At 40.2% G+C, this 17,597-nt stretch overlaps 1 protein-coding gene across 2 annotated transcripts; it reads right to left on the reverse strand.

Annotated features, from left to right (window-relative positions):
• Positions 1–3,107: 3,107 nt before the first annotated feature.
• Positions 3,108–16,711, reverse strand: taok1a (TAO kinase 1a). 2 transcript variants are annotated; one of them, XM_018668229.2, is made up of 20 exons: positions 16,399–16,711; positions 13,241–13,490; positions 12,263–12,334; positions 12,056–12,157; positions 11,903–11,948; positions 11,664–11,760; positions 11,447–11,560; positions 11,245–11,336; positions 10,918–11,011; positions 10,731–10,812; positions 10,457–10,624; positions 10,102–10,302; positions 9,853–9,981; positions 9,440–9,676; positions 9,210–9,338; positions 8,898–9,101; positions 8,505–8,744; positions 7,867–8,079; positions 7,550–7,732; positions 3,108–7,185 (listed from the first exon to the last, which is right to left on the reverse strand). In XM_018668229.2, the coding sequence occupies exons 2-20, from the start codon at positions 13,370–13,372 to the stop codon at positions 6,646–6,648; spliced, it is 3,075 nt and encodes a 1,024-aa protein (XP_018523745.1). In that variant the 5' UTR covers positions 13,373–13,490; positions 16,399–16,711; the 3' UTR covers positions 3,108–6,645. The 2 variants fall into 2 exon arrangements, with proteins under 2 accessions (XP_018523745.1, XP_018523744.1); XM_018668228.2 differs by having other exon boundaries at positions 16,201–16,711.
• Between the last annotated feature and the right edge of the window lie 886 nt (positions 16,712–17,597).

The raw sequence follows: 17,597 nt of genomic DNA on the forward strand, positions 1-17,597 counted from the left end.
CAGCTCCACCACCTCCAATATTCAAAACTCGCTCCTTGTTAAAAGTTTATCACATGCACCAAAATATCTGATAAGTGGCAGCAACATTCATACATGTAACTTGAAACAGATTTACTGCTCTCTTATATTTAAAACACAAATATAGCTGCAGACAGCAACAACTGTAGTTGCATAGAAGGGTAGTGTGATCAAAATATCATCTCGCTGAACTGCACTGAACTCATCCTTTGTACTCTTCTGCTACATTCATTCTGTTTCCTAAAAATCTGAAAGTGAAAATATAAATGTTACATAGGTGGAAGTGACGCATATCAATCACTGAGGAACCTCCCACTATGTCTTCATTGTGCCTTCACTCATGCTGTACCTTGCCACCACCTATTATTCAAAGTGGGCCTATATATTTCTATATTAACAAGGACTGTGCACAACAGTGTGCAAGGCAGTCAGTGCAAAGGAAAAACAGCTAATGCTTTCCATCATATGTTCCTCTCTCACATAACTGCAACAGCCCTCTACTGAGAGTCGTCCGGTGAAGTTGTTGATCTTTTCCCATCTCAGGTCTGCATTTCTGTCTGCATACGAGTGTCACCTCTGTGGAGAGAGACAAGAGATTAGAACTTACCTACAGACACACAGATTATATTTCAAAATAACAAATTATAAACTTAATTATTCGGGGTCAAGACAAAGTACATACCTGCTCAACATGTATATCATCTGTCCAGGATCATCTACAAATACCCTGTGACATCAAAAGAATGGTTCCATTAAAACATTACGCTCACTAACCCATGAATCAAGTGCACACAAGACTGACTCCATAATGGACATCGGCCATTAGGTCTTAAGTGTTTTTCCATCCATCGATTCAGGACAGGACTTGAGGACTCTTAAGGTCTAATTTTGGGGTTTATCAAGGAAACAGAGACAATGCTTTGCTTTTCAAAGCATGTCATTCTATGCTCTCCTCTCTCCCATTACTCCTGAGGTAGTTAGTTAGCTGACAAAGACATGTTGGTGATGAAAACAAACAGATCTCTGGCCTGTACCACAAAACAAGTTGAACTTAATATGCCTCTCTCTGGTTTACATGGTTTCATTGAGCCTATCATTGGTGATTCTGGACAACCAGTGCCACAACGTTGGTTATCAGCTTACTTTAAACCCTGGGTTGAAAGAGGTGGAGGTGCTAACTATAAGCAACATCATCAGGACCACAATATAAAGTATTTAAATTGATTTGTGTGACAGCAAAAGTGGTATTAAATGAGGAAAAATTTATACAATGTAATCACATAACTGGGATAGAATAAGAAGCTGTAGAAACACTAGAAATCATAACAGAATATCAAAAGTAAGGCTACAGATATCAGTAAATGTGGGATTTATTATATATATCAAATAGTACAGGGTGAGTATTTTTTGCTTTTTTTGTCAGAGGATGAACAAAAATATGAATATGTACATAAAAAAGTTAACCACAGAAAAACATCTCTTACCCATCTCCCCAATGGTAAAAAGCCCGGTCCTGGTAGAACATGGAGAGAAACAGCCACACACTTATTGTCTCGACCCAGAAGATAACAAACAGGAACCATAGTGATGACAGCAGGACTTCACACAACATCCTGGAGCTCTGTGAAGACAACAGACACACAGTAGAAATAAGTGTTCTCTGAATTAGGGTTGGACAGTATAAGATGGTATACATGTGTCTATTGCCAGAGACTTTGCAATACTATTTTTTTTATTATTACTGTAATGTTTCTAGTTGAATTAAACCAGTTTAGGAAATGTTGCAAATTTGTGTGACAACCAACTAAAAAGGGAAATATTGTAAATAACTTTTGTACATAAATATTGCAACTTTAGTATGCATTGCAGACATGGCAAGCCAACTTATAATATATTTTTCTTATATTAAAACTCCTTTTCTTGCATCAGTCATTTGTGCAATAAATACTTTATACGTCATAATTCTTCCTCTGTAGTAGTTGGTTTATGCTCATCTAACCCACGTATATTTTGTTTATCTACAGTACCTAATTTAAAATAAGCCTACTACTGTCAGCAGTGTTTGGATAACTAACATTTCACAAAACATACCGTGTTCTATCAAACTATAACATTATTAATAATGTAGCTAGTCCAAATCAAGTGCGTATTGTTAAGAAGTATATAGATTGTAACTAAGTAAACACAATAGATATTTCCTCATTTGCCTCCCTTGTACACTTTGAAGTCGACAATGTAAGCTTTACCTGGCTAACCTCGCACTAATCTGTTTGCTCTTAAAGTAAAGTTAGCAAATCAAGTGTCCAAACATTTTAGCTAAAGGTAAGTGTCGACGATGATTCACTATACAATACATAGCTAGCCTGGTATCATCGACGTTACTAACGTTTATGTGTCGTTGCAATACTTCATACACAGTTGTTGGTCTTTTTCCTCATTGCAGGGAAATATAGTGTTACAGAGACGATATCGATGTCTTACGGGTCTTAGCTTGCTAGTTCAAGTCGAGCTACAAGTAGCTGTGCTAGCCAGCTAGCTACCTCACAGCTACTTGTTCTAAAACCTGTGTGTGTAGTTAGTTCAGCTAATCGTTACACTTTGTTTTTAACGTCTACAATTAATTAATGCATCGTTAATGCAACGATTTCAATCAAAAATACGGTTACTACAGAGAAACAAGCTGGTGCGACTCAAGTTTTACAGCTAAGATTTGTTAAATATCCATATTGCTAGCGGGGCCAATATAAAGGTAAGTAACACTAAATAAGCACTGCGTCTTGTTTTCAGACTATTTACTTACTCAAGTCAAAAATTCTCGTGACAGCATTCCCTTTCCAAGCTAGCTGACGCTAAACATTCACTTTTGTTTACAATGCTCGTCACATATCACGTTGCATCTATTTCCGCTTCTGCGACAGTTGGTTGACGGGTTCCCAAGCTGTGGTCCGCGGATCTTCGGAAGTCCTGCCACGCCTTTTCTGAAATCCCATCGTAGTAGCGTTTAATTTAACTACTACAGCAACCTAACGCTGCACATGTGAAGTCTCAAAAATGAAGAAGTAAATAAAAAAACACACACACAAGACGAGTTATACTAAAATTACTTTATTACAGCTGATTTCTGTTCAATATCCCTCTGCCAACACAATGGTAAATATAATACAAACAAAATAGTAAATTTGATCCTATTTTTATTCTGTTTTGTGATTCTTTTTACACAATTTAAATCCACTTTTAGTACTTTACCATCTCTTACGTAGTATCTTCATAATCTCTCTGACATTCAAGAACAAGTTCCACCATCTATACATTTTAATACAGGTTATGAGTTGTAGTGGTAATGTGCCAAAGAAGAATACTGACATCTTCAAAGAAATGCAATCTCTTTTCATAATTTGCCTGTCACCACATCATCTTTTCAAGCCTTTTTACTTTGGGCACTAGACCAGAACCAACTTGTTTCTATGTTTCATCCATTTCATGCCATCAGCCCAGTGATAGATTAAACCATGGAGATGAGACAATGCAGTGGTATCTGGGCTTGGCAACTCAGGTATGGCACAGTGTTTGACCATAGAAAGGATCGCCTTTTTTTTTGTTGCAGATTCTCATTCAGTATCCCATACGTTTTCAGTCAGTAGGACAAAATTTGACATCAAAGTTTAAGTAATAAAAAACAATAATAATTCAAATAACAAATAAGATCCAGGTTGGTTGAGAGGGTCTTATGACCGACAATGATTGACAACAACATCCAGACTCCCTCACACACAACACTGACGTAAAAGTGAACAAAAATTGTGCATACAAACTTAAGGTTGGCATGTATGTGAGGTTCGATTGGCCTAACATTCAAACTCTTGGCCTTGGCTTTTGACTTAAGGTAAGATTCCAATAATGTTAAATACATTCCCCTTTATCAAATATCAATAAATCAGAAAGGAAATGATGAATGGAACCTGTTGTGTTACAGTAGCTGGAACTAGTCACATAAAAAATGTAAGTGTTTTGGGACCAAACCATATATAACTTGATATAATGCTTACTTTCTAGGTAGGATATATACACATGGAAAACTGAAATCCCACCTATTAAAAAAAGACCCCAGCATTTTTGTGTCCTCAAATGTGATAGGAATATATCACAGTATGACATTCAGAAAGAGCCAGTATCTGAAGCATTGGCTCTGAATCAGAGTGGAATGGGGGCAAATGGTCAAAAATATGCAGAGTGGAGGAGAACAAACTCTGCAGAGATAATGCTCAGAGCTGGCCGGGTGACTAAATAAGTGGCATTTAAAGGAGATGACAGCAAATACATGCATACAGGCATTTTGTTTCTGTACACAAAAACCGAGAATATCTTTCAATGAGCTGTGTCCAAACCACTCAACACCACTTTGAGAGAGACAGATTTTGCTAATATCAGAGTGTTTGGTCAGTTAAATAAAGTTAGTTTTAGAAATGTGAGTTTAGTTTTTAAATGTTTTCTTTAAGAAAATATACACATATGAACATTTAACTCCAGCTTTGTGATTCAGGGGAGTATAGATCCTTATTATCAAGAGATAATTATTCTGAAAGGCTTTTTCATCAAAGTGTTCTTAAATTATCTGTATGGAAATGGAAATCCTCACTTGAACAGAGAGGCTAGGTTAAAAGGGCACCAACGTCTCCAGTGGTATTTCATCAACCAGAGAGAGGAGAGTGAGCAGAAACAGATATTATTCAGATAGGAAATGCTAGAGCTATCAAAAGAATACCTAAGTGCTTTTTGCCACATTTATTTTGTATTTGGCCATTTTTTCACCATGTGTGTTGACTCAGTTTTACATTTACATGTATATGCTACAATGTCATCATGCAAGCATGTGCTTGATTCAGTCACCCTTGTTCCTGGGTTCTGTTGAGATGGTGTAACATTTGTAACTTAGCACCCTTAAAATTTTTAGTGTTACTTAACAGGGCACCAACATTTTTCAACAGTGTTGTAGGATTTTCTTTTTTTTTTAGTAGTGCCAAGCCTGCTGTCATGGTCATGACAATTACATTACCTGCCTGCACATAATGGACCCTCTTTAATTAACTCAGTTGAGTTGGTTCAATGGAAATTGTAGCCAAAACATATCTAAAAAGGATGCAGCATCCTCACGTCCTCTATTCATTCAAATTCAGCATAAACTCACAGAGATGACCAACAACAGCTACAGTCAAACACACACATTCAAAACACAGTAAAAGCTGCAGAAAGGGGGGTGGGGGTGCTTTGACTTATATACTGTACTTTGCCATACACTTGACCTTATTAACTGTATTTGGGAAATTGCTCCTAAAAATCACAGCACAGGTTAGCTTGACTCCTCAATGTAACAACAAGCGTACCAACAAAACCTCTGGGTGCTTTGCGAAAAGAAGTCGGATATTAATTTTACATGTATCTAGCTGTATAAAGTGCTTTGAAAAAGGCAGCAGTTTTAAAAGGCACTAATAAAAATCAACAGATCAATAGTAGGTTTGTTTTGAAGGCAAATGAATCTCCTTTTTATCCCCCACATTATTCCTCCTGTCAACGTGTACAATGACATTCTCCATAACGCAGGGGTTTACAAGTTCACCCCTAGAATACCACCACTCTAAAGACCTAAAACTATAGTTACTGATATGCACAAATAATTTTCTATTTCCCAAAATGAATAAGACTTAAACCAACTTTACTGCATACACAGTGAATATAGTAATCTGAGAAAAGTATCTGGGACCTCTGGAACTAAAATCACAGGTGTTAAAATAGACCGAACTTAACATACACTGGCACTGATTAGAAACGGTTGATGAAACTTAAAACTATTGAACTATAAACATCTGAGACTGATTTCTATGATCAAAGGTTAAAAGGCACTGTAACTGTAGCATAAGCCTGAAACAGTTAAGATTAATTCATTTGGCTCTGAATTTGTAAAGTCTCATTTTGGCCGATGACCAGGAAATCAAGTGAAATAAAAGTAAAAGGAGGCATCTAATTTATCACAATGACCATTACAGCAGGCTGGTATCACAACAGCAAAGCAAAAAAAAAGTCTTTAGTTAGGTCTGCTGCATTCATTCCACCATCAGAGAATCGGCCAGTGTATAAATGAATATGATTTGGGTGAATCAAGGAGGGGGCGGGTCCTAAACAAAACTGTGATTGTTTGATACCACACTTCTAAGTACATAGTTAACACATGTCAAAGGCTTTTTAACAGTGTTTCATGTGCAAAATGAGAGCAATGGCTGTAAATAGCACAAAACGTATATTCTAAAAATTCCATAGGAGAGAGCTGTAAATAAAAACAAATGGGAGTATTATGTGTTGACACTCAAATTACTTATGTAACATAAATTTAAGGATCTGTATGTGTGCTGATAAACTGCCGTGAGGACGGGCTGTGCCTTTTCCAGCCCTTTTGACCTGAGCAACATTTATTTAATCACACATCCACATCTGTACACGGGAGAAATGCAGGGGAAAGTGTCACAGAGAGAGAGAGACAGAGCAGCAGAACTGAGCCAAAGCTCTGTCCTGCTGTGTTTGTTGGATTCTACATCTCCACGGTCAAACTCTGACTCCACGGCTGACAGGGAGGATCTATGTGTAGGAGAGGTGTGACCCGTTAGATATTTGAGAGGTGACACTGGTACTCCTGCTCATGCCCTGCTCACTGCGTCCTCCTGAGGATGTCCTCCCCATTGCTTGGGGGCTGTTCTGTACACCTCCGCTGCTGCGGGAGAGCAGTGGTCCTGCTGCTGGGTGGCCCCACGGTGTTGGACCCCCACCTCCCTGCATGCCCTGCCCCCAGCCCTGCTGCATAGATGCCCCTCCTGGACTGGAGTGATAGTGGTGATGACTGCCCTGGTGGCTTGATCCTGCGCCCAAACCACCGCTGCCCCAGTGCGGCCCTTGAGAGCTCCCAGATGGGTGGTGCTGCTGATGGTGACTCCAACTCCCTGAAGCCCCAGGAAAGCTATTGCTAAGGGCCTCTGGGGAGATGTTTGATAGCACCATGTTGCTGAAGCCCAGGCGCATACTCTCCGAGTCAAAAGCCTCAACTTCTCTGGCTTGACGCTCCAGCAGGCTCCGGATTCGTTCCAAGCGTTCATTCTGCAGGGACATCATCTCCTCCTCAATCTATGGAAAAAACATAAATAACAATCTTTACACACTGTACGTGTTTAACAGTAAGCAGATACACTTAGCTGCACTGTGTTCTACTGGCATCCATCCATCAACAGTGTATACAGACTCTGCTTGATTGACATCTCCATAACTCTCCTGTAAATTCCATTGCACTTGTTACAGACATTACGTTATCATTTTTATCAGTACATGGAGTCCACTGACCTAACATAGACTTGCCTACCTTCAAGCAGCTCTAATAAACCAGAATAACTTAAAACTTGTGTGTTGTGGGTTTTTAAAACCAAAATCTTGCAAATAATCATGGAGTCAGACCAGTGCAAACCCCACATGAGAATAATTCATGGATAGCAACCTTCTGTTCCAGCAGGGCCCTTCGGAGTGACACCCTCTGCTCCAGGTCCTTCTTCTCGCGGTCATGCTGGGCATCTGTCTGCATCTTAATCTTGCTCTGGTAGGCATTGAGAAGCTCCAGTTCCTGCTGCAGCTGCATACGTAGGGCTTGGCACTGAGCCTCCTGAGTCTCATCCAGACGGAGCTACGGACAGAGAGGCGATCAAGATCAGGGTTGAGGGAGTAGAATAAATTCACATCCTCTGTAGTCAAAATGTAACATGTGGAACCCTTATGGTCATGGTCTTCATGGTCTCCATTCACAATTTACGTACTCACCGCCTGAGTGGAAAGCATCTCATTGATGGAGTGGTCATACTGCTCTGCCAAGATGGCGAGTTTGCGGTGCTGCTCCTGCTTTAGCCGTTTAAGGACAGCCTTGTGCTCTGACTTTGGTGTGGTCTCCAACAGGTGATTCCTCAGCGCTTTGTACTGCCTGGTCTGGATCTTACAGGTGTCCTGGAACTGCTTCTTGATCTGTAGCTCTTTGGACTATGTTGCAGAGAAAAGTCATTAAGTTATGTATTTCTTTATATTGAAAGGCAAACATTGAACAACACAAATACAGACCCCTGTTATCTATATTGGGTCTGTACAATCACAATATTTTTGGGCTTAGCTCAAGCAAGTAGGCCCAGGAAAATAGGTTTTACAGTCAATAAGAAACATGGTTCAGCTTTCCTTACAGGTAAGGTAAAATATGTACATTCAAAACCCTGATGAAGTCTTTGTGCTCTAAATTCCACAAATCAATGCTTCACCACATCTTGGCTTATTCAAGATGAATCACTGATCCACCTGACAGATGGTGAACTGCTTATTAAACAAGTATGCAGAGCAGCATTTTATTATTACCATTATAATTTAAATGAGCGCGCCTATCAACTATTCAAGCATGCTCACAATCTTATTCTAACCTTGAGGCTCTTGGGCTGCTGGCGAACCTCCATTACATGTTTGCGTCTAAGTTCCCTCTCCCTCCTCTTGTTGTACTCCTGCTGATTGGTGAGCTCTGTCTGGTGCTGCAGGCGGATCAGCTCGGCCCTCGTCTTTTGGATGGTGTTGAGCTGGCGGAACTCCAGCTCTTGCATGGACTCGTGGTGCCGGAGAAGCATGGCATGTTCCAAGTCCTTCTGGGTCTGACGCTTGTTTAGCTCCTAATTATTTGCACATGTAAGGACAAATCGACAAAGAGACAAGAGTGTAACACAAGAAAGATAACTCAGGAAAAAAGTCTTAAAGGACCAGTTTTAGTTTGTTGAGTAATCATTATCTGTATCATTTAAAAACCAGTAGTACAAAGTACTGACCTCCCGCACCAAGTCCTGTTCAACATTGTGGCGAGCAATCAAGATCCTCCGTTTGAACCTACGGCACTCCAGCTCAAGGTACTGCCTCTGTCTGCGCTGTAAGTTGGCCTCCTCCTCTGCTTGGTAGTGTTGGAAGTTCTCTTTCTGCTTGGACAGCCACTCCTGCTTTTCTTTCTTGGGTGTTGACTGGTTTTCATTCAGCTCCTAAAGGGAATAAAGATTACATGTCACTGGTAGAACTGACTTCATACTGCCAATTAGTGTTTTTTTTTTTTTCTTTTTTTTTTCAAGAATGCAAATGGGTCTCCCTACTTCTTTCAGTTGTTCCTTGCGCAGTTTGTACTCCCGTTTTTGGGATTCCAGGAAGCTGTTGAGCTCTTTCTTCTGTTGACTCTGGATATGCTGTTGGAACTTCTTTTCATCGCTGCTAACAGTTTTTGCCTGATAGAGAAATACACATCATAATCAATTTGATTTGTGCAAAATTCTAGCCAGAGTAAATGATAAATCTGAATGAACACATGGATGCGATGAAATAATACATCTTTCTCCATTGACGCCTGGTGCTTCTTGATCAGTTTCTCCATCTCCTGGGCAAAGCTATTCCTCTGGTTCTCCAGCTCCTTGTCCAATCGGAGTCTGTGCTCATCCATCTCAGCCTTGAGCTTGTTTTCCAGAGCCATCAGCTGCTTCTGGTGCTGCCGTCTCATGCGCTTGTAGCCCAATATCTGCTCCCTTAATTCAGAATCCTGCTCGTGCTCCTTAATCTGGCGAGTGAGCTGACAAACACAAGACATCGATTCTCTTTATGCAAAAAGCAAAAGCATTAAATAATCACAAGAACAATATGTCAAAAGATATTTGGCTATTAACAACCCATTGATGTTCAATTTTTTTTTATTTAGCCATCTTCTAATTTAATCTGAAAAAAACAAAACAATAACTGTGTTGTTACCACTGAGGCTGTGCGTATAGTAGCAAAGTGTTCGCGGTTTCGTTTTGGCCGTGGAGTGTGGGCAGGTGGTGACTGTGGCTCAGTTGGCCGGGTGTGAGGTTCCGACTCTTGATTATATGTCTCCTCCTCCTGAGGGGGAACCAAAAAGGCACAGAGGTACAACATATTACAAACACATTACAATTACTATAACCCATTTCAAACATATAAGACATGGCTTCAGAACAGACTGGAACCTGAACGTCTTACCGGTTTGAGGTGTATGACAGAGCTGTTGGACATGACTGTGTGATCTCCCTCCATGTCCACCTCACTCTTGTCATCACCTGCATCTGTTAGACTGTTGACAGAGCTGCTCTGGGAACTGGCACTGATTGACATACTGGGGATGGACTGGTTGCTCCCCACGCTGTTCACTGTACCTGTCCTACCCACATTGTGTTCTGGCTCCTAAAAATAACATAGATAGCAGATGGTAGCAAGGTTACAACAAGGCTCTCTAATAGCATAGGTTGGCACAAAGCTATATAACAGAGCCTTGCTAAACTGGAGACAACAGAGAGAGATGCAGGTTAGCAGCAGTTGAAACAGTCACATGACAAACCTCCTCTTCATCTTGTGCCTCAGTTGTGGGGCCATTGTGGGCTTCCTGAAACAAGATCTTCTTCATTTTACGATACTGCAGATTGTCCAGCTCCCGCACTGCATCCTTAGTCCGGTTTATCAGGTCTATTAGAACTGATTCTGGCCGCTCACGCTGGACAAATGCATGCTGGAGAAAGGACACAGAAAACACCCCTTGCATTAAAATCCTGAATCGTAACGTTATGTTATAACCTTTAAGCATAAGTCTGTCATAGTCATTTTTTGATCCATACCTTTAAGAGCTCCTCAGAGTTCGGCCTATCCTGGGGAAGTTTGTGAAGGCAAGAGTCTACAAAGTTTCGGAAATAATCCGTCCTAAAGTGGAGAGATGAAATATGGACAAATATAACTGTTATTTTGTGGACTCAGTCTGTTTAAGAAGCAATAAACCTGCACTTAAAAATTAAATTCTAAACTCACCATTCACTAGACTGCAGCGTGGGGCTCTCATTCTGTGCTATGTGGTATAAGGCACTCATTGCATTCATGTTGAACAGTGGAGGCTTCCTCTCAGCTGCAAACCAAGGAGCATGTTACACCAAGGGGTCGGACGTGAGGAAGAATGAAATTATGTGAGGGAGAGAGAGCAACATTATTTGGTTATTGCCTGAATAAATGAGTACATTTAATGTGTGCTATGAGATGTTTGTGAAAGAATAAAAACTGATGCATGGATACAAGCAGTGCAAAAATAAAAAAGGTCTAAATGTTAGATGTGAATCAGGCAGTATGCAACAGTGGCTGTACCTAATTCAATGCAGGTTATTCCCAATGACCAAATATCCACCTTTCCATCATACTGACCCTCGTCCATTGCTAAAATGACCTCTGGGGCCATCCTGAGAAAACAAGCACACACAGCACAATAGAAATATGTGAATAGCAAGTTAATGAAAAGTCTGAAAAGTCCTCTGAGAAAAACCTTTAAAATAATTGTTTTGTAGCTTACCAATATGGAGTCCCAACAAAGGAGTTGGCAGGGCAGGCGATAGAGGCAGATCCAAAATCTGCTAGTTTTACCTGCCCTGGCTCTGTCAGCAAAATGTTTCCTGCTTTGATATCTCTGTCAAACGCATAAGAAGAAATGATTAAAGCTCCACACAGAAGACAGAACTCCTGAGGGCAGAAGCACTTGGTGCATGCTCCTGAACACTTGACACACTCACCGGTGAATCATGTTGTGGGAGTGAAGATAAGCCAACCCTTGAAGAGCACCATGGGTAATTGCAGCTATTTCAACTTCTTGGAGAGGTTTCTTGTGAACTGGAAGGGATACATTCACCAACAGCAATGCGTAAATCAAGAGAAAAGTAACAAGGATAAACTTGAAAAGGGAGACTACCCGCTCTGCTTGCAGTCACACAGCCTCAAGCAATGATCATGAGTTCAAAGGTTTTCTACTCACCTTCTAACAAATCTGAAGCAGAGCCTAGACAATACTCCATAACCAGCTGCAATGAAATAAAAAGTGTTTTATGTGAATTATTATTTTTCCTCTTTATCAATCAGTGTCTAATACAGTGTGGTCATCATTACTGATACTCATGTAGAATCTTACCCAGGCAGTGTGCTCTCGCAGGTAACATCCTTTGTACTCTATGCTGTTTGGGTGTTGTATTCTCTGCAGGAATTTCACCTCTTTGATTATGTCTTGCCATTTCTGTGAAAGTAAAAAGCAGAACATTATAACAACAAACATAAAGTAACGTCAATGAGTAAACATGTTAACATTTGACTGTTAAAATGTCAGTGAAAGCTATCATACCTCACTGGACTGTTTTCCACTGTAGGACATCTTCTTGATGGCCACCACCTCATTTGTCCGCACATCCCGTGCCTGAATAATAAGCACATTACATTTTGGTTCTGTTGTCATCTTCACTTTGTTATGGCACCGGTGATGATTCATTTTTTCTCTTTTTATTTTTATTTTATTAAACCCACAATTGCTACATATGAATTCATTGACCCAACCATCATGACAACACAATCTGTATTTGATATTCAATTACATGATCCACACTGAAGACTCAGTCCAGCTGTTTGGACATCGTGGCATTGCATAACAACAAATTGGGACTTGTGATACAATTCTCTGCAAGCTGACTGACATAAATAAATGGTTCTAACTGCTTGCGCATAACAGCCACTTTACAGCAATTATATAACCCATTTTAGCTATCTCACTGTACAAAACAACCATGTCACAGCCAAAAGATTTCATTTTCAAAGATACTGAGACAAAAAACCCCACACCATGGGGATCACATTATATATTACTTTACACATTATATATCATGCATGTATACGTACATATATATATATATATATGTGTGTGTGTGTGTGTGTGTATGTGTATATATATATATATATATATATATATAGACTATTAAGTTTGCTTGCTCAATAATTTGCTGGAACTCAAAGTGTTGACTGTCGCTGTCTGACACTCTGAGACAGTGTCACTACAACAGAGCTGCACTTCTAGAGTCATTCTGAAATATTCTGAAATGTTTACTTCTCTGCCCTGACAACCGCCTTTTTGCTGGTCCCCTATGGGTATCAAAATATGGTGTTTCATTGTTTTGAAAAAACAGTGACAATAAAGATCTATTCTATTCTATTCTATGTGTGGCCTTATTGAAATGAATGAGGAGGTTGCATTTTTTTTAAACAGAGTTCAGGTGTCAGAATGAGAATAGGCTTAGTCTTGGACCTTGGCCGTATATTGTGAAATACTCACGAAATATACAGCACCAAAGCTGCCATGTCCGATCTCACGCAGATCTGTGAAGAGCTTTTCCGGATCCTCCTTGAAGAAGAGTTCAGCAATTTCGGGGTCCTTCAGGCTCCCCGCCCGACTACTGTTGGGCATAATGGGGAGTTGGGGGGCAATGCCGCTGCCGCCAGCAACTATCTGGGTCTGCGACAGCGACTTGAAAGCCCCCACTGATGGCTCATCTGCAGGACAGTGGTCTCATATGTGTTCAGAGCTAAAAGTACAAGGAGAAATAAGAGTGAGTACAAAGAAAAAAAAATCCATCAGCAGAGTTGCATAACCTAAGGCATTCATGTGTCCCTAGTATAAATTACAGGGCTTCCTTATTTATAAAATACAAGCACAATATGCTCCAAAAGTGGTTTCTGGATGTGTTGAGGCAAGATACACACATTGTCTACCTTGTTATGTTAAAGTGAAAGGTAATGTGAAACAATATGTAAGTGAAAGTTGTGTCTAAAAACCACAACTCTCTGACTGGTTAATAGATTTTGATATTATAGATACGGACAGAGCAAGAGAAGGCTACACAAAACACAAACTGAACCATGAAGTCAGGTGCAAATGAGGAGAATGGCCAGTTAGAAATCCTGAACTAGCAAGAGATAAGTCTCCAGTTTCCATAGTAACAGCAACTACAGTACAGAAATCAGTGGGCTGTGTCCTGACAACCTCTCCTCACACCTTCAGTGGCTGGTATGTAGACAGACAGATGTGATGAGGATACAAAGAACCAGTTTGAACAAAGAAACCGAGGTTAACAGCACACTGCCTCACTGTGAGATAGATGCCTAAACTGAAACAAAGCATTCCAGTGATCGGACTACTTGCTAAACCTGTAAGTACTCAGTAAACTCACATTCTCAAACATACCAAACACTGTCCATGTAACCTTCCTACAAGTGATTAGGAGTCAGTTCACCAAAATCACACAAAACACCATTACACCTTCCTATTCTCAATTAAGATATCCACCGCCACAACATCCTATTACAATGCAGATTAACATTTTGTTTATGGTGCTCACCATGTTGAAAAATTACACCTGACAAACTTAACACCAGCGTGTCCTTCCAAACAATATAATTTCATCAAGCTTACTGTAAACATCGGTCATTGTAAAATGTTTTCTTGTGAACGGAAACACCAGTGAAACTATTCCAAGTAGGGTGTGTGGATTAAACAAGAGTTCACCATATAAAACCAACCAAAACTATCTGCATGACTAGATACCACTAGGAATATCAGGAAAAATTTGGTATTTTTCATTTATAGGTGAAAAGGGTGAACTCACCCTTTAAACTGAAATGAACATGAACAAAATATGACTTAGGGTCCACTATCAGACCTAAGATTTCAACTACTTTGCTGCCCATTGAATAGTTTGTGTTATAGCATTACTGCTGTAACACAGATGTAGACTGTAAAAGATCACTGAGCAAAGTTTACTGAGTACATGCGGCTCAGATGATCAGCTGCAAACAGATGCAGAGCTGACGCTAGAGTCACAAGACTTCTTTCCCAGCCTGGGAGAAACAGCCCCCAGTTCAAGCAGACATCTTTTGTCTCACAACAACACTGAACAACTCACTATTCCACACAGATGCAGCAACGGCCCTGAAATAAAGCCTCATTACCATGTGGGACTGCGCCTCTTTATTGCCATTGTTCTTTACTACACTGTTGCTCTTGAATAAGCTTTGTTGTCATATCTCATGATGGCATTTTCAACTGTGGACACGTGAGCACAAAAGCGAGTGATGATAACTGATACCTTCATAAAACACCCTTGCGTTCCAACTAGCACACACACATGCACAAGAATGCAGCAGGACAGGACAACAAAGCTGGAGGGCTGGAATTCCCAATGTATGCCCTCATTGCGCTGCATTTCTCAGCATTTCCTGTTCACACAGCTATAGGGAGGTAGGACTGGGCCCTGGTGAGCACTTTGACTGGTGATTATCTCTCTTGAGTTAACAACAATGGCATTGCTTTCAGGCAGACATTGCGATTTTTAGACACAGTGAAGGAAAGTTTTTAAAGCTTCATATCATACAGATAATGTATCTTGACAAAATACAACTGACATCACTTCTTAGAAATCAGTATGCAATTTAAACTTATCAGTGATGTAGGTCAGGTAAGTCATTTCCTGTTGGCACTCCAATCCATAGCACAAAACACACAGAATCACACTGTCAACCACCAGTGTTCCTTATATCTTTCCCACCCATGTCAAAGAACAAAAACAAAGGACTCCAATCTTTTGACCAATGTTTATCTACATGTACAGGGCAACACTACAGTACATTGATATAATACACTGACAATTGGGCCTAATTAGAGTTAGGGCAGGTAGACACTTGTATACAGTAGTGTTTCTGCTCTGAAAAACTTATATGACCATGGTTTGCCTTTAAGTAAACCCTCAACTATAATTTCTGAGGCTGTAACACAGCCTTACCTGCTGCGTTTTATCCTAAGTTACCTGTGGCAAAGTAACACCTCGCTGGAGTTGCAACACAAGTGGAATTAGAGAGAGCACTCAGTGGGATTTGTTGAAAGTTGGCACTTTCCATCAGCGGTTTCAGCTGTCACACAACAACGTCAAACGAACAAAAGTCTGAAATGTAAAGACCCAGCAACACTCACAAGCGTGCGCAAACAAATCAGACTGGCCAACGTTGGCTGTAATGTTAGCTACACACCAAACTTAACGTGAGCTAAGCTAAGTTACGTGTCATATGGTGAAACCATCAAAGCAACATTCACAGCGTGTTTACTACATGAAGAGTTGAATAACCGCACGAATGATGTGGAATTAAAACAACTTTAAGGGTCATTTATCAGAAACTGCTAAATTAGCAGGCTAACCTATGTGATGTTTGCTAAGTTAGCTTAGCCAGTTAGCTGAAACTCACCCTCCTCTGACAGGCCAGGTTTCAGCGCTTCAGATAATGTCGTGTAACGTTAATTCAAAACAGTTTGGGATTATAAAAGTATTCTTCCTGTTTCATCCCCGGTGCGACACTTTCGTACGCCAAATCCTTGTGGTTCTTGACGCTGTCAGTCGATTATAACATACCGATTTGTTAATTATTATAGGTTAAAATCCCCACCCTTGAAGTAACTGGGGTGCCAGAATAGTCGAATCCCACTCCCAGGCAGGTCCAAAGATGGCTGCCGAGCGCTCCACCGCCGCCTCCCTTCGTTAAAATACGTTGGGGAGAATGTGAGGGAAGTTCAAACCCCTCCGAAACACCCATAAACAAGCAGCGATAGTGTCCGCGATGACGTTACAAAACTGGGTATTTAACCTAGCACTGAGGCATGTTAATAACTTAGCTGTATAGATATGTTGTAACTCTGCTCGGCTGTCCGTCTTCCTTCGACATACTGCGAACAGCAGTTCCGCCCTGCCTGTAGCAGTAAACTCTCTCTGACCCAAAAGCATCCAGAGGCGGAGACATTGGAGCATAATTAAATAACACTTAAAGCCTATAACATACAGAAAAACTCTAAGAGTTTTTTTTTTTTAAATCATTTAAGGTGTAGTATCTCCCCATCTTTATTTCAGGGCACTGTAAATTTCCGACTCACACCATTATATAGGTATGTATAGGTATGGTGGACTGTTTGACTGTGTCTGTTGAAGGTGGCATAACTATCCATAGAGTGCCCAAAATGGAAAGTTTCTCTCTCTGGAGAGCATGGAAGTGGTCTTTGAAGCCTATTTCATGGTACTCTGCCAATTAAATTCTTTTATTTTATTATTATTTCAAGGGCTATTTATTTTGTACATTCAAGTGGAAATGTTTGGCTTGATGATGGCACCTAAAAAATCACAGTCTTTCATTCTTTTTGAAGCATCAAAATTTCTCTCAGCATTTTGATTCCTAAACCTACTTTTCATATAGATTTTCTGTTGGGTCAGAAAATGGGCATATTCACTGGCAGTGAATAAGCATAGGTAGATGTCAGTTTATCTACATATTTGGCAAAATAAATAAATAAAAGTTTTGTTGTCATTTTTTGGCCATCCTGCCCTGGCTAATAACAACACCATTCAAAACACACACATAAAGACATATTCACAGGATAATACCAGGGCCTTAATCTCAGGATAGATAGATAGATAGATAGATAGATAGATAGATAGATAGATAGATAGATAGATAGATAGATAGTTTTCAGTCATCTGGGGATGACGGGTGCTAAAATGATACATCATACATATATACCAAAGGATCCCCTTCAGGCAGTGCATGATAGTCAGCTATTGTTTACTAATGCATCCTCTGCTGGTGGATCTGTGCAT

The sequence above is a fragment of the Lates calcarifer genome, linkage group LG21 (genome assembly GCF_001640805.2).
Source record: "Lates calcarifer isolate ASB-BC8 linkage group LG21, TLL_Latcal_v3, whole genome shotgun sequence".
Classification (NCBI taxonomy): domain Eukaryota; kingdom Metazoa; phylum Chordata; class Actinopteri; family Centropomidae; genus Lates; species Lates calcarifer.

Excerpts from the sequence above, each read along its gene's own strand:
- taok1a (XM_018668229.2), bottom strand. The coding sequence starts at position 13,372 with ATGCCCAACAGTAGTCGGGCGGGGAGCCTGAAGGACCCCGAAATTGCT. Across the intron at positions 11,337-11,446 it reads TTTGTTGGGACTCCATATTG|GATGGCCCCAGAGGTCATTT; the intron begins GTAAGCTACAAA and ends TTGTTTTCTCAG. Across the intron at positions 10,813-10,917 it reads ACGCTGCAGTCTAGTGAATG|GACGGATTATTTCCGAAACT; the intron begins GTGAGTTTAGAA and ends TCTCCACTTTAG.